Source organism: Euprymna scolopes, chromosome 22, assembly GCF_053919585.1.
Source record: "Euprymna scolopes isolate OS-2025 chromosome 22, ASM5391958v1, whole genome shotgun sequence".
NCBI classification, from domain to species: Eukaryota; Metazoa; Mollusca; class Cephalopoda; order Sepiida; family Sepiolidae; genus Euprymna; species Euprymna scolopes.
The window spans coordinates 47,086,542-47,111,289 of NC_136503.1; the positions used below are offsets into that span (position 1 = coordinate 47,086,542).

The window sequence follows — 24,748 nt, forward strand, 5'->3', positions numbered from 1 at the left end:
ACGTGTTTACAAACAACCACCGGCAATGTCAAGGTCGAACAACCGGTGTCACTTGAAATGTTCGCCAATCTTCATCTTCTGCTACGGGGTATCTCATCTTTACTTGGTCCTAAACTTTTTGTGCAATTTTGTTTATTTTCTTTTTACAAACATTTTTTTAATATTGAGGTAAAACTGAATAAGCATCAAAAACAGCTAAGAGTTTGTCTTTACGAAAAGGTACACCACGAATCTTTATAGATTTCATCTCTTCATAGGTGCGTTTGAAGAGCCAACAACAGAATGTCTAGCCAGCATGCTCTCAAACTCCAACTGATTGAAAAGCAGGGAAGAATAACTCCAATCTGTTTTAACTCAAAAAGTCATTCCTTGAGAAAATAAAAATCATCTAACTTGCTTACTTCAATCATGAATTGATTGAAATCCAAGCCTTCACAACAAAGTTAACATTTTTCGTTTTTCAAAGAAAACAGACACAAGAGGAAAAAGGAAAGCAAAACGGAGAGAAAGGAGAAGGGAGAAAAAAAAAAAGAGAAAGAAAAAACGAGAGGAAAGAAAGAGAAATAAATAAAATGCAGTAAAATTTTTTTTTTCTACTAGTGGGGGTACCCAGCATTGCCCGGGTGTTTGTAGGTGTAAAAGAAAAAAAAAACAAAAAAAGTTAGTGGGGAGGGAGGCTCGAACCCGTGATGAACCTGAAGACGGAAAAGAAAGTGAAAAAAAATGTGACAAAGCCATAGGAAGTGAAAAGTGTTGAAATTTATCAATGCCAATCAAAAAGTTGACTTGCTAGCAGGTGCAGAAACAAACGAACGTTGGCTGAAGGCTAGTTCAGCTTTCTGCCGTTTCATTTATTTGTTTGAAACCAAGCTCCCCCGAAAAAGAGGGAACTCTCAAATGAATAGCAATTGTCTGATATGAAGGGTTTTCCCCACATTGATCAAAGAGTGCCAGGAAAACGCAATTTCTTCAAATACTTTCGCTTTATTTATACGAAAAACAGGAACAAACACGCAAGAAAACAGAATAGCGGGAATTTTATAAAATAAAAATAAAAAAAATAAAAGATAGACACGACGTCAATTCGCAATCGTAGATATTATAATCTAGGGAGTATATAAAAACGTTCTGAGACATGGTACCCCGCCTCCGAGCGCCCCCCCCCAACCTTTGCCAGACATACAAAAAAAGCGCATACACTAACAAACATTTTCGCTTTTATATTATAGATGGTCATAAAACCTTTAGCAATAGATAGAGGCTACTAAGCTAATTAGGGAATGCATAGGAATATCACGATAGTTAGCCAATACAGAACTCCGAAAATGTGACCGTGATATATGTTCATTCACAAAATTGTGAGGCAGCATGTTCAGGACTGCAGAACACAATGCGAAAGGAGACTGCCAGTACATCTCTGAGCAAGCATAAGTGTGATTATGAAGAGAGGTTTGGTTTGTTCAGCTGCAGCACAGGGTGGTATTTAAGCATTGCCGTGGGGCAAGAACCATGAAATTATCTGTAGGCAACAGAAGCAACCGTTACCTTCCAGTGAGTAATGATGATGAAAAAGTAGAGGTAAGACTCTAGTGATTTGACAGAAATTAAAATGGTGATGAAAAATTGACAGAAATTCAAATGGAAAAATTGACAGAAATTAAAATGAAAAAATTGACAGAAATTAAAATGGTGATGAAAAAATAAAGAAGTAAGACCCTAGTGATTTGACAAGATTTGACAGAAATTAACTGTTTCTTATTAAAAAAAAAAAACGATTTCAATCGAAGAGCGGAGAAATCACATCCATGTGATGCTCTAGCAATTTTAACAGAAATTTATTTTTTCTGAATAAAAAAAAAAAAAAAAAAAGCAAAATTACACTGAGAAAACCTATAAATGTTAAAAACATATTGATAGAATTTCTAGCATGAAAACTTGGATCTAGAAATACTGAGCAAGCCATGCAAGAGTTCTTACCTTAACAACAACTTCTGACGGTTTGCCAGAGTCTGGCCGCACTACCAATCGTCCGTTACTCTTGCCCCTCTTGACAACCAAATCGTGCAGGTCTTCACCCCAATATTTCTCGCAAGCATTCCAAATGTTATAGCTGTCACTAACACAGGAGACCATACCGGTAGGAAATTTTTCTAACATGTTTCTGAAACCTTCAACTTCTGCTTCTTTGCCCCACGTTGTAATTGTGCTAAGAAATTAAAACAGAAAATACCATTAGATCTATCAAAGATTTGGCATGAAAGAAATAAGAAATAATGAAAAAAATAATTAAATGAATGAAAGGAAAGACATATAAAGGTTCATATCTGTCAACTAATAATAAGAATTGCGCTGGTGTACCACTCACTAACCTTTCCCTTTTGGAGAGAGCAAAAAAAAAAAAGAATTTTTAACCTAATAGGTCCTGTACTGTCTCCCAAGAATCATCTCTTTTGCATCACTGCAGTGCTGTACTTCTGTGCTTAGTTTACCGGTGCTTTCATGAGATATGCTATAATGAACTTAGGAGTGATGGTGGCTAAGTAGTTAACGACACAGACTGAAAACCTGGGTGTACCAGGTTTGAATCCAGTTTGTTCTACATAAAAACTTTCATCTAACCTACACCTGACCTTGTGTCTAACCACCTGGAGAGAATGTAAATAAATGTTATAATAAAGTTTCTGCACTTGTAATCCCTCAACATAAATACCCCAACCTACCTAATTGGCAACAAAATCACACCCCTTCACTGTAGAAAGTCCTAGATACTGAAAGATTTTCTACCATAATTGTGACCCTCCTCAGACCACTAGCCTTTGAAATTCCCTCCTTGTATCATCAACCATGCCAACATGCAGAAATTAAAATTTAATATAAACAAATATTTGCTTCCAAACTCCCCATCCAGTTTACCCTCACTTTATGAATCTGACACCTATCATAGTAGCTCTTATGCTTAAGTGGCAATATGCCTGGTTTAGGGTGAACAAAAGTTAAAAAATAAATTTTTTTTAAGAATTCAGAAGATTTCCATTTGGCTTTTCTCTGCAAGTTATATGGAGCAAGCCCAACTATTTCTATCAGGATTATAAATGGCAGCAGAAACTATTGGGCTGCATGCAAACTGCAAAGCGACGGAATGTATGTTGTTCAACCGATATGTGAGAGATTTAAAAAATATTGAGTGGTGAGGTATTGAAATAGGTGCATGATCTGAAATATCTTGGTTTGCAGATAGCACAAAAAGGAAAGTCAAATTGGGCTGGAATGGAAAACACTAAGCAAGTTAAGCAAGATTTGAAAACCAAAATTTAAGATTCAGAACATAAGAGCAGTTTTAGGTGTTACTCGAAGGAATAAGATTAAAAAAAATGATCTATATACAGAAACTGTGTAAAAAAAAATAGCAGTGATCGACAAAATATCACATCCCTCTGCCTGTTCTATAAGTATTTTAATAGTGGATGTTCTGACAAACTACAATCCCTTGTACACCCTTGACTAATAAATCCAACAAGCAGCTAAATCCCACCCCTATACAGTAGAGATCCCTAGATGTAAGAAAGCCTTTTACTCTAATAGTTTCTTCCCTAGAACTGCTCTAGATTTTGGAACTCCCTTCCAGGTTCCCATTTTCCCACTAGTACCCCCTTGATCTTAATACTTCTGACAAACCAGACAAGCAGCAAAATCCCGCCCCTACACTGTAGAGATCCTTAGATGCTGTAAAGCTTTCTACTCAAATAGCTTCTGCTCTCGAACTGCTACACTTTGGAATTCCCTCCCAGGGCTCTGCTTCCTGACTGTACTGACATGCAAAAGTTCAAGTGTAATGTGAACAGGTATCTCGCTGCTCAAACTCCCTACATAGTATTCTGGCAAATCTGATTCCAAATAGCAGCCCCTTATGACTTAGTGGCAATGTGCTTGGTTGCGGGTGAAATAACAGTAAAAAAAGTAAAAAAAGAAGAATTATATCAATAAACAAAATATTTCATAAGGTTTCCCTGTTGATTTTGCTGAGAAATCAATGAAAAAATGGACTTATTTTGTTTTGTCTACACATTTCGCCCATAAGTGATTTTTAAGTTTAGTTTAAGTTCAGTAGAGATCCCCAGATGCCAGAAAGCCTTCTACTCTTATAGTTTCTTTCCCAGAACTGCTAGACTTTGGAACTCCTTTCCCCGACTGTACTGACATGCAGAAGTTCAAGTGTATGTGAACAGACATCTAGCAGGTCAACTCCCTAGATAGTATCCCTACAACTTATGTCCCCGATAGTAGCCCCCTAGATCAAAGTGCCGATGTGCCTTGTTTAGGGTGAAAATGCAAAAAAAAAAAAAAAAAAAAAAAAAAGAACTCACTGCAAAAGTTTTATTTCTTTTACTCTTTTTCACCCCCAACCAAGGCATTTTGCCACTTGGAACATAAGGGGCTACTATTTAGGATCTTGTCTAATAAGGGACTAAAGGGGGGTTGAGCAGCGAGATATCTATTCACTTTACATTTCAACTTTAGCATGTTAGTACAGCCAGAGAAGCAGGAAAAAGGAAGGGAATTCCAAAGTCTAGTAGTCTGAAGAAAAACATTACTGGAGTAGAACGCTTTTCAGCACCTAGAGACCTCAACAGTGTAGGAGTGGGATTTTGCTGCTAGGCATGTTTGTCGGGGGTATGTGCATAGAGAGTACACAAGTACTATGAGTACATCGAAGCACATTCCATTAAAATACTTGTAAAACAGGCACAGGGATGCAACATTGCAGTGATGGGACAGAGATTAGAGCTTGGTTGATAGTGGGGAACCTATTAAAGTTGAGACTTTTTTTTTTAACCCTGTCTAAGACTGAGAGACTTGTGGTAGATATACCAGCTCAGATGTAGCAACAATGCTCCATGCATGGACGAAGTTATTCTGCAGACCTGGGCAGGCACTTGACCATTACTGAAAAGTTGCTACGTTAGGAAGGCATTCAAAACGTGATACCTCCTCTCTTTTAGACCACTTGTATGCATTTATGTCCTGAAAGTTTCATCTCTCTATTGCAGATATTAATTTTGTGAGACTCTGAGAAAGCAACCCCTTCCGTGTATATTAGGACAGGTTGATTTGCAACTTTTTTCAGAAAATCAACATGGCACTGCTGATGATAGTTGGGATTTGATATGATAAGAACAGATACCAAAAATTAGATTCCCATCTTGAACAGAAAATTGAGCATTTCATTTAAAAAATCGTGTGGAAAAATGTGAGAAATCCTCCATTTTCATAGCATTTTACACAATACTGACTTTGAAATTTCACTATTTTTTATAAAAATTCAATTAAAATTGATATATTTATATGAAATACATTGAAAGAAAAATAAATACATGAATTATAATTTTAATTATGAATCACAGCTAGCAAAATATCTCAACTTTTACTGCATTGATTAAACAAAAATTGTAAAAAAAGCTAATTAGCAACTAAGTCTTTTAAATTTCACAATTCAAAAAGATATGTGAATATGTATTACACAATATAACAACTTGATACAAGTTACAGAACAACATATTTTAATTTTTTATTAAATGCAATAAAAACTATGTTATAATAGAACTAAATTGTTCTGTGCAATTTCCTTTTGAGGAAAATGAAGGTCTAATCTGATGGCACAATGACTTTGTAATAATTTGTCTATGTCTTACTTCCTGTCCATATACTTTTTGAGACAAATCAATCAAATTTGATGAGTGTGTGCCTGCAAAATTGATAGAAGTAATCTTTTCCAGTCTGTTTTTTTTTTGGTTATTCACTATTTCTGGAAAAATAAAACACACAAAAAAACAATTATTTGAAAACACTTATTTTTTTATATTTTTGTGATGTAATATGAATAAAACTGACTATTGTTTGGGTAAGTTGAGAAAACTAATAAAATTTAATAGATAAATATTTATTTACCTAATGGACAAAAGTGTTTAAATGCCCTTTTCTCTCATATCCAATTCATCTGAGTTTATCATCGATATTATGATATTTTCTGGAAGTAGTGCAAAAGCACTATATTTTAAACTGTTTAAAACAGTATTTTGGATTGCAGTTAACTGTTGTTTTGTTGTCTGAATCATATTAAAAATATACTCTTGTTGGTTAAAAACATCTTTGTTGGTTTTGATCTCAAACCAACTAACTGCATACACTTGGATGATAAATTTGGCAGAATGTTTAATTTATCATAGTGTTTGAGGATAGACACCTCTGGTCCATAAACACATTAACCTTATAGCTAATGTTAGCCATTTTGCTCGATTGAAGGGCCCCATTTTCTAAGCTGCATATCTTAGGTTAACTCCTCAAGAAATGCCAACAGCATACTCAAAAAATAGTCTCTGGTCTTCACTTAAATTATTTGTTTCTTCTGCTGTCAGATAATGATGATCGAGAGGGCCACTAATTTTTTAGAATTCTACTTGAGGCCAGTCTTGATAATTATTGATACAAAGTTTACCCAAAGGACCAGAAAATGCTGTTAGGCTTTTTGTTGTTCCATCAATTAATTTTAAAATTGTTCTAAAATGGCAGTTCTTCTAATGGAACCTGAAAATTGCAAAATTTGCATGTTTAATAATAGAGTCAGAATACATAATAAATACCAATATATTATTTTATTTTTCACAAAAAAGGAACATAATTGCAGGTGAATCTATAGAATTAATTTTGCCTCCTTGTTAGGAGGACAAGTGCAGACTTTCTGCCTTGTTTGACAATTTTCTGTCTTGCACTTTACTGCAAAGTCATCACATCTCAAGACAGGAAGTTTACAGCTATAAGAAGATATATTAAACAGTCTGTCTAGCAGTTCCTTTATTCTTTTCACTTTGATTGCTGCAAGAGATTTCCTGTCAATCTATTTGACACTCTTATAGCAAAGTATATTGATTTCTGTCCTATATAATATTCCCTTAACAAGGGCAATTGTGGATTAACTGCTTGCCAAATACTAATTAATTCCTTAGCAATTAACTTAGAAATCTTACTATATTTTAACTGGGGATAACTGTTTTCGAGGAAATAACTAAACTAAATGACTTGTCGTGAAGTTGAGGGTGCTGTTTCATCCAAACGACAAGGTGGACCAGCAAATATTGTGAACCACGGGTTAAAACTGAACGTCATGCTTTTACTGACATTTTAATCTGAAAAGTAAAATAAATAAATGGATGATAACTGAAGGAAACTGTTTTAGGCTATCTTCCAGTTCATATGTAAAAAAATAAGTGCTGGCTATGAAAAACTTTGTAGAGTTGAATTAGATGTATTGAAGAGAGAGGACCAGACCAAATCAGAGGCATAGTAATGTTTAGTTTAGACATTTTTTTAGCAGACTTTAGCTCCTCCTTCACTAACATGAATTTATTCATAAAGAGATTCATTCTTGCTGTAGCTGTGCCATTTTAAATGAGTGTTTAGCATTTTGAGTTTGAAAAACCAGTGCTTCTGTATCTATGTTACCATGCTATTTTTAATAGTATTTTCAAGTTAAATTTAACTTTTATGATATTTTTGTTTTTTAAATTGTTAACACACCCTCCCATCCTCCCCATGTTCAGAATGGCTTTCTAAATAATAAAGTTATTTTAGCACAATAACACGGATGCACAAGTACCGAAAAACCTTTAAAGTAGTTTCCTTATTTATTCGTATTAACCTTTGTGGGTTATCTGATTTTAAAACTAATTTTAGAAGAAAAATACTGCTTAAAAACAAATACTCCCTAAAAATAAAAGAAATAAAAATTTGCAACTAATTTTCTGCAAAATATTTTTTATTAAGTAGAAAAACTTAAAAATTTATGTGGTTATGTTTCATAAAGAATGTGTAGAATAAAATTGTATGGGCTATTTTTTTTTAATATAAAACTGGAGTATTACCATATTTTAATAAAAATTTCAAATAAAATTTGATGTGAAATATTAGATTCGTGCAAAAATAATGTTTTTTTGACATTCTTTTGAATATCGAAAAATGACATTATTTTTGCACCAACCTAATAGAAAAACAAATTAAAAAAGATAAAACAAATATGTTTAAATTCACTGCAGCCATTGAAATATAATAATATATATTTTAAAATAATCTTTTTCGTTTCTCTTTGCAAAATAATTAAGCCTAAAAATCGTAATGTTTTTAAATTAAATAATAAACAAACGTTAATTTTCAATAGCAATAAGGAGTGTATGTTTACAACGGTGAAATCAAAAATGTTCCCACCCAAAAAAAGTTCCTAAAATGAAAAAGCGAACTTTGGTTGCTATTATTTAAAAAACATAATTTTGCCTTTACAGTTAATATTTATTTTATTAATACATTATCCTCACTCATTTTATTTAAAAATATAGTTTAAAACACACTTTAATTTTTCAACTTTGAAAGTCATTTCCTCAAGCAAAGATAATGACTTTGAAAAAAATATTTTGTGTAGGTCTTTTCTATGTTAAACCCCAACTATCATCCCCATTGCATCACTGGGGTTCCAAAATCGATCTGCCCTAGTATACATACGTCAGAAGCAGAGACGTGTCATTGAGAATGATGGTGACTATGTAGGAAAATAAATCCTGGAGCACAAAAGGTCACTTGTTTTAATGGTACCACTCTTGTTTTTGAAGTTCTTCAACTTTTTGAGTTAAAAAAAAAAATGTACAAAGAAAAAAGTATATATTTTTTTTAATTTTTACTACCTGTGTTCAGATGCAGGGATGGAATATCCAGCCATTTCACAACCATAATACTTCTGAGCAATGACTAAACCAACAATAGTGTCAGTGCCTTTAAAATTAACAAGATGAGCAGCATCTCCAATTCCAGCACCCTAAAAAAGACAGAATATTATGTGTCTTATTTATTGAAAATTAGAACGTGTATTATATAACCATAATCTCGATCTAATCAAAAACTTCAAAAGTACACAACAAACCCCTACAAAGTTGATATTTCATTTTTAATCAGCCTAACACCGGAAAAATAATATTTAAAATTCATAAAAAAAAAGGGTTCATTCTTTGGAGGTTAAATGAACAATTGTAAGATTGAATGTTATCAAGAATTAAACACGATTTTGAATGCCATCGTAAAATGAGCCAGCATTTTTTTTCTAATTGAAAAAGGCTAACTCTGGATTCAATTTATTGTTTCTTACCTATTTTTCTTCTATTTGCATCGTGGCATGTTCATGCCGTAGATGAAATCATGGTTAGTGTTCTCGATAGGCTTCGGTCCATTGTTGGTTCAATTCCTCAGATTCCATCACATGATTTTGAACTAGGCAGAATACATGGGGTAGGTTTCTATTACCTTCCCCAGCACAGTGGCATCTGACTCACCTGTTTGCACCTATCCATTGTAATTAGATCATCCGCTTAGCTGCAGTCAAATAATGTAACTCTTAATACCATAGAACTGTTGATCTGCTATTCATTCATTTTCCTACATGCCCATCCAACGTCCTGCTGCCGACGTCATCAGAGTTACCTTCTCCTAGATGCATGTCTTAACTAAAACTAGGGGTGCATCTCTCCCAGTGAATACACCTCCAGATACCAACTTGAAAATTTCTTATAACTTGGCATGGTACATACAGCATCTAGCCTTCCCAAATGGTCACCCATCTGGTACTGGCCAGGCTCATCATTGCTCAACTTTGGTGATCTGGCGGGAACCGATGTGTCAACGTGATTGTGCCATATTCTTACCTATTATCATTTCTCTACAAAGAGTTGATAGGATAAACTTGTAGTGCTCTGTGGATATCCTTAATTTTATTTGGTGCTTTTAGTAGTGCTCTGAAGACCTCCTAAGATTTATTTTTTCCCTCCTCAAAAATAAAAAAAATTCTCTTATTCGATTGAAGAAAGCAGTAATGACCATAACACTATTTAACGTCTTCTATCTAGTTTATTATGACTTTGGGTAATGATGGGTAGTCCTGCTAGTATTTATGCATATATATATATATATATATATATATATATATATATATATATAGTAATTTATAAAATATATATGGCGATTAAGCTACACTGTTTTAGAACTAGGTTAGTGGTTTTAGGTAGACGTTCTCCTTTTTTTTTTTTATACATATAAATATACCTAAACAGATCCTTTGTTTGATAAAATGCATGCCCATTGGCTGATAGGAAGGGGCGCGGTGGATACTAGAAAGCTGATTGGCCAACTAGAAATCCTCAACATATATAAAAGAAAGAGGCAACCACACAATTCGCGCATAAGCCTGACGAATCCTATAGTTGGATGAAACGCAGAATATTCAGTGTAGCTTAATCGCCATATATATTTTATAAATTACTAACTAGCTCTACCTACGTATTGAGCACTTTTGAAGTAAATACGCATAAATCTATACTTTCGTATATTAAATTTATGTGAATAAATAAAGTAGTTATATATATATATATATATATATATATATATATATATAACATATTAAGTTATTATGTTGGATTTCATGCTTAACCTAAATAGAAGTGGATCTATTAAATCAATTTTCTTTTCCAGTTATAATGAGTTTCGGCTTTAATCATTAGCAACTTATTTTTATTTAAACCAGATTTTCATAGGAAAAACAACATTTCATTTTAATAACTATATCTTTTGAATGTTAAAGTGAACACATTAAAGACTGATATTTACACAGGTGGATTAATAGATTTTAAAATATTCAGTACAGGTTAACATTGATAACAAAATACTCCTGAGCAACACCGGGTTCGGTCAGCTAGTATATAATTTATAACTATTCTATGTATATACATATAAAATTGTCACCCTAGAGAAAATAACACTACAGCTTTATTTTAAAACTTATATTGAAAAAAATCAATTCAGTTAATTTGATTATGCTGTTGAGCGGACATCTATTCAACGTAGCCACCTTCAACTTTAATCACTGCCTCGATAGGGTCTAGAACTGGGAATATGCCTTTTCCACAAGCACTGGTGAAGGAGCTTGACAAATACTCGGCAGATGGCGGCAATCAGGCTGGCTTTGGTGTTGTGGGAGGTTATGTTGGTGACGTTCTTGATATATGACCAAATGACCAAGTCCAGTGGATTCAGGACGGGGGAAGAAGGGAGGCAATGAGAGAAAAGTACAAAGTCGTAGCACTCCTTCTAAAGCCAAGCCTGGGTCTCTTTGGACTTGTGGGCCGACGCCGAGTCCTGCTGCTACACTCGGGGTCTGCCAGCAGCCACCTAATTGCACCAAGGGATCACCACACTCTTCAGTATGTACAGGTACACTTTGGTGTTACTTCGAAGATGTACCTCACTTAAAAATACACCAAAGACCATAACTGCAGCCGTAAATTTTGTTATCACCCTAGTCACGCCCCTGTTATTTGTGTCAATCCAGCGATGCATTTTGCCGGTGCTTGCAATAGTTCTGTTTTTATAATTTGGATCAGTAGAGAGCATGAGTTGTACAGCGATGTATCTCTGATCTCACTCGTTGAACATTGTGTCACTTTAAGGCGTGATAGACGGCTCCTATCGCTCTTGGGATTTGTACACAATTGGCCAACTAGTAGATGATCTGCAACAAAAAAAGAAAACCGGTTTTCATCAAACGGAAATGGAATCATGTCATCTTTTCTATGGCGACAATGTTATCATTCCACACAGTACACATATTTCTATCTATCTTCTTCTATCTATCTATCTTAATAAAGTAAACTCGATTTTTACCCTGAAATTTGAGTCAGTATAGGACTTTAAAAATGACTGTATTTAATTCTTTTTTTTATTACACAGTTTAGTGCGTAAATTTGTTCTGATTTAATTACAAAAGATAATGTCTCTTAAGTAGCCTCCATTTTCAGTTTTGCAAAGTCGAGCTGTTTCTAAGCTATTCTCAATAACAGTTCTTAACATCGGAGGTTGTAGGAAAAATTTCTTGCCTTAAGTTGTTGGATGGTTCAAGACTTATTTGCATATACTTTGTCTTTAAGATATACTCAAAGCCCAAAATCTGGTGCTGTCAAATCAGGTGAACATGGAGTCCATCCAAAATTGTAACTTTGAGAGATTTTTCGATCCTGAAACATCACAGTTAACAACTGTATTGTGGCTTTGGTTGGCATGTTTGCTAAGTAATGTTGAACAAAATTCACTAGTACATCTCTATATCTCTCAGCACTTACAATCACAGCATTTTTCATTCGCATCTTCAAAGAAGAAAGACCCAATAACCCTTTCACACCATACTGTGACTTTAACTGGGTGCATTGGACTTGCATAAACTTGGCGTGGATTTTTGGCACCCCAGAATCTGATATTCTGCTTATTGACATACCTATTCAAATGAGCCTCATCTCTCATGATCAACTTGTGAATAAACTCATTATCATGTTTTGCAGTTTCCTGAAACCTGACAACATAACTTAGTCATTTCTGAAAGTCTGTGATTGTAAAGATTGCACTAATTGAACCTTGTAAGAATACATGTGCAAGTTTTTTTGAATGCGTTGTAGAGAACTCCATGAGATGGCAAGTTCTTGAGAACGGCTTTGAGTGGATGTGTTTGGGTTCTCTTCAATGCTATGCCTCACATCTTCAGTATTTTCAAGTGTACGTACTAAGCGACCCCGTCCACGCCTAGACTTACCATTTACAGAACCCTGCTCTTGAAAACGCGTCACTAAGTTCATTATTGCAGGACTACTAGAAAGATGTTGAACATTGAAATGGCACACATAAGATCTTCACGTTCCAACAATTGATCGTCCATTTTTCAAAGTAAAATTCAATTATTTTCACTCGTTGTTTTGTTGTAAACTTATCCATACCAAAAATTTCCAAAGATTCTAGTTTATAATTCAGAAAAAAGAAATTAAAATATACTAATAGAAAAAAAATTATTTAATTTAAAAAATGTAAAGTGACTTATTGGCCACCCTGTGTGTGTGTGTATATATATATATATATTATATACATTATACATATATATATATATATATATATATATATATATACATTATATATATATATATATATATATATATATATATATACATTATATATATATATATATATATATATATATACATTATATATATATATATATATATATATATATATACATTATATATATATATATATACATTATATATATATATATATATATACATTATATATATATATATATATATATACATTATATATATATATATATATATATATACATTATATATATATATATACATACATACATACATACATACATACATACATATATATATATATATGTTTCTAAATTAATAAAAATAAACAATGAACAAATTTTATTATATTCACAACATATAATCCAAATAGAAATTTTGAAAATTTCATTAAACATACATACATCTAGCAAACAAAAATAAATAAATAGAAACTTTTCTTTTTAAGCTTCTTGGGCCCTGGTTGGAAAACCTGCAGAGAAACAGGAGACATCATATCTTTTATGGAATGAAACATGCCCAGTCTCCTGGAGCTGGGAAGACTGGTTTTGTATACCATGAAACTATGTATAAATAAGCCAGGAGATGATAAGGCCCGGGAGGAGAGGGGCAGTGTTGCTAATGATATTCACGTTAGCAACTGCATTAAGCAAAATATGAGGATAATATCAGTGAGACTAACTTCGACACAAGTTGATGCACGGAAGCCAAAATCATGAAGCATGAACGGAAGTGGAGACAGATTTTCTGCGGTTTCTCTCAGGTACTTTGCAAGGACGATCTTTTGGAAGTATGAAAGTGTAGCCACAGTCGTCGGGTACCATGTCTGCACGAGTAAAGACTGAAAAAAAAAAAAAATTTTATTTTCAATGAAAATATGAGAATATTGGTACAGTTAATAAAAAAAAGTAAATTTGTATAACATATAGATATCATTAGTTTTTTTTTTTTTGACCAGCTTGATTCCGTCATCAGAGTTGGTTTATCTGGATTCTTTTAGTTACTAACAGGAGGGAATATGTGAAGGTTGTCAACATCCATAAATGAAAATGGTACAATGAAACTGACTATATTCTAATTAGGCATACCCAGGTTGTCAGACGGCATTGTTATCCATTTCATCATAGCCACCTCCCTTTGAAGTTAATGTAGGTATTTACTTCTCTCTCACAGCGGGAGTGGGGGAATGTGACACATGGTTGAAAAGTGGGCAGAATGAGCTAGCCCTTCACCCCTAAAGAAAGAGCATTCTGGCCCTGTAAAAAATGCCTCAGTTGCTTCCTGACCATTCCCCGCTGAGGGCGTTTCAGACAAACTTACTTTGCCTAAAAGACAAGGCCTTGGAGGGTTGATCTCTGAGAGCTACCCAGAACGGATGCCTCAGCTTGACAGCTAAAATGCCATCAAAATGGCCTAGTCTCTGTTGGACCGATTGTTGAGGTTAGAACCTCAACTGGCATGCAACATCAATAGTACTCAAATACCAATCGTACTAAAATGCACATGAAGTTGTCATAATTTTGTCAATATATTTTGAAATGATTTTGTGAAAGAAAAAACAAACAGTAAAAATAAAAAAAGGAAAACCTAAACTTATTCAAAAATGTAAAAATAATCTTGTCAGATTTTGGCAAACTTCAAGAATTAGATGGAGTTATCTCCCCTAGTGCCCCCCCTCCTCCTAATCTTCGTAGCTGAAATTGCCAAGATAGCTGCGTTGCAATCAGTCTCACTAAAATTTAATTTTCCTCTTTAAAAAAAAAAAAAAAAACCCTACTGGATCATATCAAGCAATTTTTCTTTTGAACGAGAACTTCATTCCATAATGGGCATGTACATTATAAAGATGTTTCTTTATCTTTGATTTTTAAATTCCATAAGCACCGAAACTTCTGCTATTGCTAACTAGCAGAGTTTTACCACTGTCAAACAAGGGAAGAGTTCATCAGGCATGTGTTCACAGTGTGATATCATTTAGAAATGAAACGCGACCAGTAAGGGTTGAGGACATGCGTTGCATGGAGAGAAATGATATGAGAATGATACAATGGTTGTGTAATGTGAGTTTTAAAGAACCGGCTTAGATTTAATAACCCCAGACGAAAATTAAATCTGGACAGTATAAGGAGCTGTGTAAAGAACAGAAAACTTTGTTGGTATTGGTGTAATCATATTAAAAAAAAAAAATTGATGCTAGTTTTAGATAAGAAAATCCCTATCTCTATCTCTACTATTATATAAAAGGAACTTTGTCTGTGAGTTTGCTCCCTATGAACTCGAAAATGGCTGAGCCGATTTTTATGAAATTTCACACAAGTGTACTTTATTTGTCTGGCAGTGTTCTTAGATAGGTTTTGTATCTAAATGTATTCGATAAGTACCAATAATCAAATTAATCCAATGAAAGAAGGAACAGGCGATTTTAACCAAAGTTAAAACCTTACACAGCCTAATATCACAAGTGCATTTAAGAAGTTTTATTACCACACAAACCAAAAGGCCTGACATATAAAATCAGCACTAAGTTCTTTGATATAGCAGGGGCGTGTTCAAAATGAATGCTTCTGTTTAGAACACAACTGAACAATGATACGTGATGTTTTCATTTTAAACTTTAATTCATAAAAAATAATTTGATAAAATCAACAGTATGCAATGGAGACTACAATGTATTGTGAACTAAGTCACTGTGGTGAGGCATGTGAAGCTTCCTCCTGGTGTACCACGATGAGTCCCCAACTAGAGCAGGCAATCAATTGATTTGATTGAAAAATGGACTATTTCACTGATTTCAATGACAATAAAAATATGGGAGTGTGAAACATTCCCTGATCATCATTCAATCCCGAGCAATGTCAGGCCTCCCTGCTAGTGTAGAATAATTGAGGTAGCAGGTTCAGTTGGCAATGAAAATATGGAGGGAGAGATAAGAATGATTTGAGAGAAAGGGGGATAAATAAAGACCTGGCCAGAGATAGGTTAATAAAGTAAATTTCTAAAAGCTTTCCAACACATTCCAGCATGTAAAAATGGAGATTAATTGATGATGATGATGATGATAATGACGATGATGATGACGACGACTTCAACAACTCTTCATTTCAAAGTTTGGCTGCAATAGCTTTAATATTGGTTTCCCTTTCTAATGTCATGATTGTGACATATGTCGAAATTAGGAAGAAAAATGCACATTCTTCATTTGCATTGTTGCAAGTTTAGTTGCAGTGCGTGGAATAAATCAAATAATTTAATATATGCCTGTCATTCACAAATAATTTTTGGGCGTTGATGTTTCTTTTGCATACGAAATAAACATGAAATAGTTTTAGTCAAAATACAAAAGTGCATTCAGTCTGTGTAATGCGTAAACATGTTTGACAAAACTTCAATATGCAAATTTGCACTTATCTTTTTCAGAAGTGAAAAATAAAACTGTTTTCTGTAGTAATTTGAAAAACAAGGTGGGATGAATTTTCCAACCTGGCATCCCAAAAAAGTGTGTGCGTGGATAGATAGATAAAAAGAGTGGAGGGCAAAAAAAAGAATAACTTGCATGATGAATCAGCGATAAATACGAAAAACATTTAAGATAATTTGAAAAATGCTTGATTAGCGAAAGAACAATCTTAAAAAGAAGCAAATTTCAATGGAAAAACAGAGAACTCACATCTACAAGAGATTCTAGCGATTTAATTTTGCAAAATCTTTCGTGCTGTAGCGGAAAGACAAGGCAGTATTGCATTGTATAATCCTCCTCGCTACATTCGCAGATGGTCGAGTCAGTTCTGTAGCCCCATCTGATCATAGCAACTTTTGATCACCCCAGTCCTGGTTTCAGTTTGAATCAAGGTGCTTCTAAACCGAGAGGAAGAGCCTCAGAAGACAATATTCCTGTGTCAGTTGAAAGAGGAGGCCCATTCTGAAGTCATCTGATCCATAGCTGTAATTTTTTGTTACATTTTCACCCCAAACAAGGCACAGTGTCACTTTGATGTAGGGCGCTACTATCAGGGACATGTTGGTAGGGTTTAGACAGCCAGAGATCAAGCTACAGGTGTTATTCAATTCAGAGTTTAGTTTCTTGGCATATGTTGATCTCTTTCGAACACGATAAGCATAATTCACAGTGGAATTGCACAGGGTCAAAGCAGAACAGAAATTCTGCTGAAAATAAGAGAATTCAAACCCTTCTAAGCATTATGGGAGTTTAGAAGTTAAATGTTTTTGTCTACAATTATTATTTAATTTATTATTCATTCATTAGGAGTCACTAATAATACTCATTCCAACAAAAATAGATCGTTCACCAAGTCTGAGTATCATGCCACCCCAAATTTCCAGTATCACTGCTTCTTTCATTGCAAATCATTTTGCATTACAGCAACATTCGTTTACCATTGATTATATATGAACTTTAGCTTTCTCTGTAATTTAAACTAGTGGGACCTGTGGAAATTCCACAGGTTACTCATTCATATGTAATATATTGATGTTAGCATTCTGTAGATGTTCAACGTAAATGGAGACACTCTGATAATATTGTAGCTCTTTTGTTAAAACTGCAAAAGTATTTATCTAAGCTAGCAGGGACGCTTAAATATGATATTTTAATTCTTACAAATTTTGTATATATTATTATAGAGTTAATGTTCTATCGAATTTTATATATTATAAAGTTGCGATTTCAAAAAATATATATATATATCAATATCACTTGGGTGCATCAGCTTGAATCGAAACTGAAACCGAAACCAAAACTTATGTAATATATATATATATATATATATATATATATATATATATATATATATATATATATATATAGAACTTGAGTTCCTTCAGCTATAATCGAAACTGAAACTAAAACTTATGAAGAATTCTTGAGAAAATTATTTATAAAAAAAATAGACTACTGGATTGCCATCAGCTATAATCGAAACTGAAACCAAAACTTATGAAGAATTCTTAGTAAAATTATTTATTGCAAGAAATGGAAGGTCATAACAATTAAATGACAGTCACTCGGATGTAAGCGTGACACACAAAATAAATAACACATATGCTATCCTATTGATATATAGAGGACAATATCCTACCTCTTCACTGTAGAATTATCTAGATGATGGAAGATTTTCTACTCTAATGTTGTCTTTCCTCATATGATGCTCTTTTTGAGATCTTGTCTAAAAGGGAGAAACTATTGAGCATATGAAGTTATGTTTTAATATTGCTGTCAGTTGGACAAATGGATCACCTTTATACATGTAGAGATGACATTAACCCCTCATGCTTCTTCAGTGGGAATAAGTCTTTGGAAAGGAGAGGTATTTTGGGAATATCAGGGGTTGCAAAATGATATTCATGGGGAGGGGTGCAAAGTGCTATTCCAGGAGGATGCGAGAAAAGTTGACATAAAAAATAGAATATTTTACTCTTTTGTGTTCTTTTTTTTGTTGTTTTCTACTTGCTTTCATTTTAGGATTAGGTATTGTTATTAAATGGCTATTAAATACGTCTCTTAATAGATTTAATCCATTTATTGGGTGCAAGATTTGAGGGAAATTTCTTGAGGAGTGCAGACCAAGAAAAAAATTTAAAAAAAAAAGTTGGAAACCACTGTCTTAATTGATGTCTAATAAAATTGGAGTATTCGAATTTTCACAGAGAGGCCCCACCTCCCTATTTATATATGGAGAGAAACATGTTTTTAAATGTAACAGTAATTTTCAAGAGTAGACGTTTATTAACATAATAAATTTAAAAAAAAAAACAAAAAAAAAAAAAACATTGAGTACAGTTTAAAGCAACTGACAGTTTGTAAAACTAAAAAAGCCTCCATAATAGTGCTGAAATCATCTTCTCTTATTCAAAACCAAGTTTCCTCTTCTTCCCACGGTTTGGAAGTAGCTAACCCAGACTGGTAACAAGAGGAAAACTGGTTCTTATTTAGAATTCAACCTAATTAAAATAAAACAAAAATACAGAAAAAACTTTATCATGTACATACCTGTCATGGAATGAAGATGTCATATTCCAAAAATCACGTTAATTATCAAGTAGTTTGTTTTTTAACTAAGAAAATCCAATTTTATGAGTAAACAAAAATGAACTGTCTCATGTTGGCATCATGAAAAAGAAAAACAAAAAACAAGGACAGATAAATCCACAATAATCCTAACTTGTAATGCTAACGATTTCGCATTAATTACTTTAAATCGTCTAAAAATTATTTTCTTTATAAAATTAAAATTACTTAGTCAATTTATATGAGTTTTGGAATATGACATTTTTCGTTTCGTGATGGGTGTGTACATCATAAGCATTTTTTGTGTAGTCTTTAAAAATTTTTTTATTAGGTTGAATTCTAAATAAAAACTATAAAACTTGGTAAAATTATCTCTCCTTGTTCAGGGACGATCTCAGTTCTAAGCATATATTATAGTGAATCACTTCAACTTGTGAGGAAATTGCGTTCTTTGATATGACAGTGACACATGAGAAAATATTTTCAGGTCAAAATGAACCATAATCCTTGAACCTTTAAATCTTTCTATCTGTTAGTTTTGAATTTCAAATTATCGTCATGACAACATGACGCAGATGTTCGTCCATCAGAACGACAAGAATCATCTGATTATCCTAAAGGGATGATCAGATGACACACACTGAATTGTGAAACAAGGGTTGCACAATCGCTAACATTTCTTCCCATGTCAGCACTACTTAATTCCAATGGCAATGAGAAGTCCTGGACAACTGGAAACAATGCTGAAATAAGTAGAGAGCACATACAGCTCCTGGTATTCCTAAATAGTCACCCATTTTAGTACTTATCAGGCTCAATGATGCTTAACTTTAGTGATCTAATAGGAACTGGTGTGTCGATGCGATTATACCAACAATAATAGACAACCCATGTCGGCAAGTTTTTAATCTATTAATAGATTTTTAAAAATAGCGAATCCTGCATACTTCTTACATTGTAAATAGTGTTGTCAACGTGCTGCCAATCTTTTAAAAGTTGTGATTCCAGTGTATCAAACTATTTTTAAAAATTGGGGGACGGGGGGGGGGGGCAAATAAAAAAAATAAAAAAAATGATTTTTGATTCCTGTAATTACCTCTAAATGGTTTGTTAACCAATAGCATTTTGGATCTGTATTTTCAACGGTGAACAAAACATTCTTCACTGGAACAATCGTGCCTTCAGGAACTGCTTTTATTCGAACAGGAAGATGCCCATTATGTTTCTGGAAAATAGCAAGAGATTTATTTTTCGTCGTTGTTTTGTAAAAATAAAGGAAAAAAAAAAAAAATAAGGAAAACTGAGCATTTCAATAATAATGTTCTTATAATAGATTCTTTAATGTATTGATTAGTGTAGTCACTCTTCTTTGTATTTCTTCCAATTTTAATATTATATCTTCCAATTTTAACATTATATCTTCCTATTTAAATATTATATTTTACTATTTAAATATTATATCTTCCAGTTTTAACATTATATCTTCCAATTTTAACATTATATCTTCCAATTTTAATATTATATCTTCCTATTTTAATATTATATCTCCCAATTTTAACATTATATCTTCCAATTTTAACATTATATCTTCCAATTTTAATATTATATCTTCTTATTAAAATTGGAAGATATAATATTAAAATAAAATTGGAAGATATAATATTAAAATATTATATCTTCCAATTTTAATATTATATCTTCCAATTTTAACATTATATCTTCCAATTTTAATATTATATCTTCGAATTTTAACATTATATCTTCGAATTTTAACATTATATCTTTCAATTGCGACATTATATCTTTCTATTTTAATATTATATCTTTCAATTTAACATTATATCTTCCTATTTTAATATTATATTTTCCAATTTATATATTATATTTTCCTATTTAAATATTATATCTTCCAATTTTAACATTATATCTTTCAATTTTAATATTATATCTCCCAATTTTAATATTATATATTCCAATTTTAATATTATATCTTCCTATTTTAATATGATATCTTCCTATTTTAATATGATATCTTCCAATTTTAATATTATATCTTTCAATTTAAAATTATATCTTCCAATTTTTATATTATATCTTCCAATTTTAACATTATATCTTTCTATTTTAATATTATATCTTTCAAATTTAACATATTTATTTATTTAACATATATATATATATATATATATATATATATATATATATATATACATATATATATATTGTTACTGATTTTTATTATATATATACGAGAGGCGTGCAATAAGTAATGCCCCTGACCCACTTCCAGTTGTCTGATCTAGCTGGCTGAAATTTTGCATGTGCAATGGTTTATATCTCTATAGGTTATGTGGCAAATTACAGCTCTGAACTAATTGTGGTTTCTGTTTTACAGGTGTTTGAACTGAGTCAGGTGTGAAATGGAGCCTGTTGAATGTCGAGCAGTGATCTGGTTTTTGTATTTAAAGGACGCACACCACAAGAGACTTTAGATGAAATGAAAGAAACTTATGGTGATAATACCCCATCATATGACCTTGTAAAACGCTGGCATTGTGAATTCAAACATGTCTGTGGAAACAGCTTCCAGACCTGGTCGCCCCTCTCCCCCTTGTGCCATTGATGAGGCATCAATCTGTCAAGTTGAGGCTGCCATTTTGGAATATCAGCGCATTACTATGCGCCAAATAGCCCAAGATGTCAAGATTAGTACAGGGTCTGTGGAAACTATCATTCATGACCATTAGCAGATGGATTCCCAGGTTGCTCATACCATTCCAGAAGTGAGAACGCGTTGAGTGCTCAAGGATTAATTTGGAGATGTGCCAAGGAGATGAGTCAAAGTTTTTCAAAAGACTGATTACTCAGGATGAAATCTGGGTCCATCACTATGATCCAGAGACCAAAGCGCAGTCAATGGAGTGGAAGCACTTGGACTCACCACCTCCAAAGAAGGCAAGGGTGCAGCCCTCCGCTGGCAAGGTCATGCTCACAGTCTTCTGGGACCAGGATGGAGTAGTGATGACAGATTTCCTGGCAAAGGGTACCACAATTATAGGAGCCTATTATGCTTCACTTTTGAGGAAATTAAGTGAAGCTATCAAAATCAAGAGGTGGGGCAAGATTAGCAAAAGTACCCTCCTCCTGCAGGACAACGCTCCGGTCCACAACTCGCATGTCGCCAGATCAGAAGCATGGGCATGTGATTATGAAATCCTACCCCATCCTCCCTACTCTCCTGGCCCTGTCACGCTCTGACTTTCACCTCTTCCCAGCCATGAAGTTGTTTTTGAAAGGAAAGCGTTTCCCAGATGATGCAGTCTTGATTTCTGAAGTCACGTCATAGTTGGAGGACCAACCTGGAGTGTTCTACAAAAACGGTCTCCAGAGCTGCATCAAACAATGGTAGAAATGCATAACTCTGGGTGGTTCCTATGTAGAGAAAGATTAATAACTGTGCAAAGTTTCGTTGCTCTACTATGGATAGTGGGTCAGGGGCATAACTTATTGCACACCCTTCGTATATATATATATATATATATATATATTGTACTGAGTTGCTTTTCTCTAACCTGTTCAAATAATAAACTCATAAAAAAATGCATGGTTCCATTCTTTCATTCGATATTACAGGATATTTTTTGTGACAATTACATGCCATTTGCTTATTTTTACTTTTTGTCTTATTTTCTTGGGAGACAACAAAATAAACTGCTTTTACCTGAGGCTGGCATTGACACTAAATGCTTTAGATTTCTGTCTATCAATAGCTACTTTTTTTTTTTTTAACTAATTAAAGATAAATGATTCAATGATTTCAAAGACATTGCAAGCAAGTTTGTGAAGCAACCCTTTGTGGCAAACCATATCAAAGGCTTGTATTATTTGGATTGTTGTGCGATGTTTTTATGAAAGGTAAAGATTGTATAAGCACTTCAATTTTTTTTTTTTTTTTTTACATAGGTATCACCATTTATCAAGGCCAAGAGGCCACTCGAGGATAAGGGTTAAAGAGTGCACAGTAGAAATTGGACAATATAGTAATCGTTAGTAAATGGAAATTCGGTAAATTTGTTAACTTATATGGAACGGCTCATCAAAAACTTGCTTACGTTAGACTTGAAGACAACCATATTGTAGTCAGCTGGAAAGCAGGAAAACGCAAGACAATTCCATAGGCGTGCAGTTCTAAGAAAGAAGCTTTGTTTATGGAATCTACGTTTAGGTTCAGGCACAGATAAAGAGTGGGGGAAATTAGTGATAGTGTTTCCTGCTAGACGGGTGTTTCTTGTGAAAGTTTGGCGAGGGGGGGGGGGACCATAGATTGGAGCTCAGCGGAGCACTTGCCATGAAAATATCGATAAAGCAGAGACAAACTCGCAACATCTCTTCTTGTTCACAATTTGAATTCTAACAACTATGGTTCGTTAGAAAGAAAAAGTGCAGAAACATTCTTTTCCACCATTCACTAATAACAATCATTATGAAGATATACCTGAAGAAGGTCGAAGATTGTATTGGCCGAAACGTTGTGAGAATAACAACTAAGAATAGTAGTCCAAATAATACAAACTATCAATCCTCATCTAAAAAATTACAAAACATCATATCAAAAGCCTTTGATATGTTAAGAGCTGCTCTAGAAACAAAGTTCTGTTAAGGAATTTATTGATCCTATGTGGTAGGACATTTAGTATATCAGCAGTTGACCTTCAGAATGAAGTACATATTGCTGGTCATTAAGTAGATTTAAAAAACAAAAAAAACAAAGACATGAGTGTTAAAGAACAAGACAGCTACAAAAACAAAAGAATTAATAAAAAAAAGAGTTACAAAAAAAAATAAGAGAGTTAAAAAGGAGTATTCAAAAGCAAGAGTGTTTAAAAACAAAAACAAAAGAATTAAAAAAAAAATGAGTCTAGTGACTAAATTGCATAGCAATTCAAATGAACGCTAAAAAGCAAATGGCTCTAATTGCTACTCTTTTTCTTTCTCCAGTTTGTTTGGATTCGCTCTCTTTGTTACTTTCAAAAGCAAATAAGTTTTCACAGGAAACTGTTAACTAAAAGTATTTTCAACCAATGAAAATAGTTTCAAACCTTAAAAGTTAGAAGTCTATATCAAATGAATAAGCCCATGTGAACGTAGAAATTCAATGTGAACTTATAAATAAAGTGAAGAAATAGACAACCTCAAAAAAGAGAAAGATTTATTCAGCCAGCCGCATCTCAAACAGGACCCCAAGAACATATGCTCTACAACTCCTACTCTTCCATGCCTTTGGCCAAGAGAGGCGAGTCGCAAAGGAATCTTCAATAACTCACATACAAGCATTCATCAACTTGTGCATATCTATACGTGCACTAACAAGAATCAGGTAAACCAACACACATACACATTGCCACCCTGCCAAATACTCACGTACATATATTATCAGCATTCACATATTCATGCTATGAATACTTGTGAAGACTTGTGACTACTAACTTAACTTTGTTTACGAAACATGAATTTGCATAAATGAGTATTGACTGGTTGAAAATAACTTTTATATTCTTATAAGCTTTTACATATAAAAGTGTTTTGTTGTAAATTTTTATTTTTCTCAATTTTTCATTTACAAAGCACTTTTCTTTTTTTTTTTTTAATTACATTTTCACCCCAAACAAGGCACATCGCCACTTTGATGTAGGGGGCTACTATCAGGGACATAAGCTAGAGG

The 24,748-nt window shown here is 33.3% G+C and overlaps 1 protein-coding gene across 1 annotated transcript in view; it reads right to left on the bottom strand.

The window, feature by feature from the left end:
* Positions 1 to 24,748, bottom strand: part of LOC145243409 (nicotinamide phosphoribosyltransferase-like) — a 73,677-nt gene that overhangs the window by 23,425 nt on the left and 25,504 nt on the right. The window contains exons 3-6 of the mRNA XM_080106264.1: positions 20,123 to 20,251; positions 13,684 to 13,842; positions 8,727 to 8,857; positions 1,978 to 2,206 (exon numbers count right to left, since the gene is read on the bottom strand). Of these exons, the coding sequence (XP_079962390.1) occupies positions 1,978 to 2,206; positions 8,727 to 8,857; positions 13,684 to 13,842; positions 20,123 to 20,251 (648 nt within the window). The remainder of the gene's footprint in view (positions 1 to 1,977; positions 2,207 to 8,726; positions 8,858 to 13,683; positions 13,843 to 20,122; positions 20,252 to 24,748) is intronic.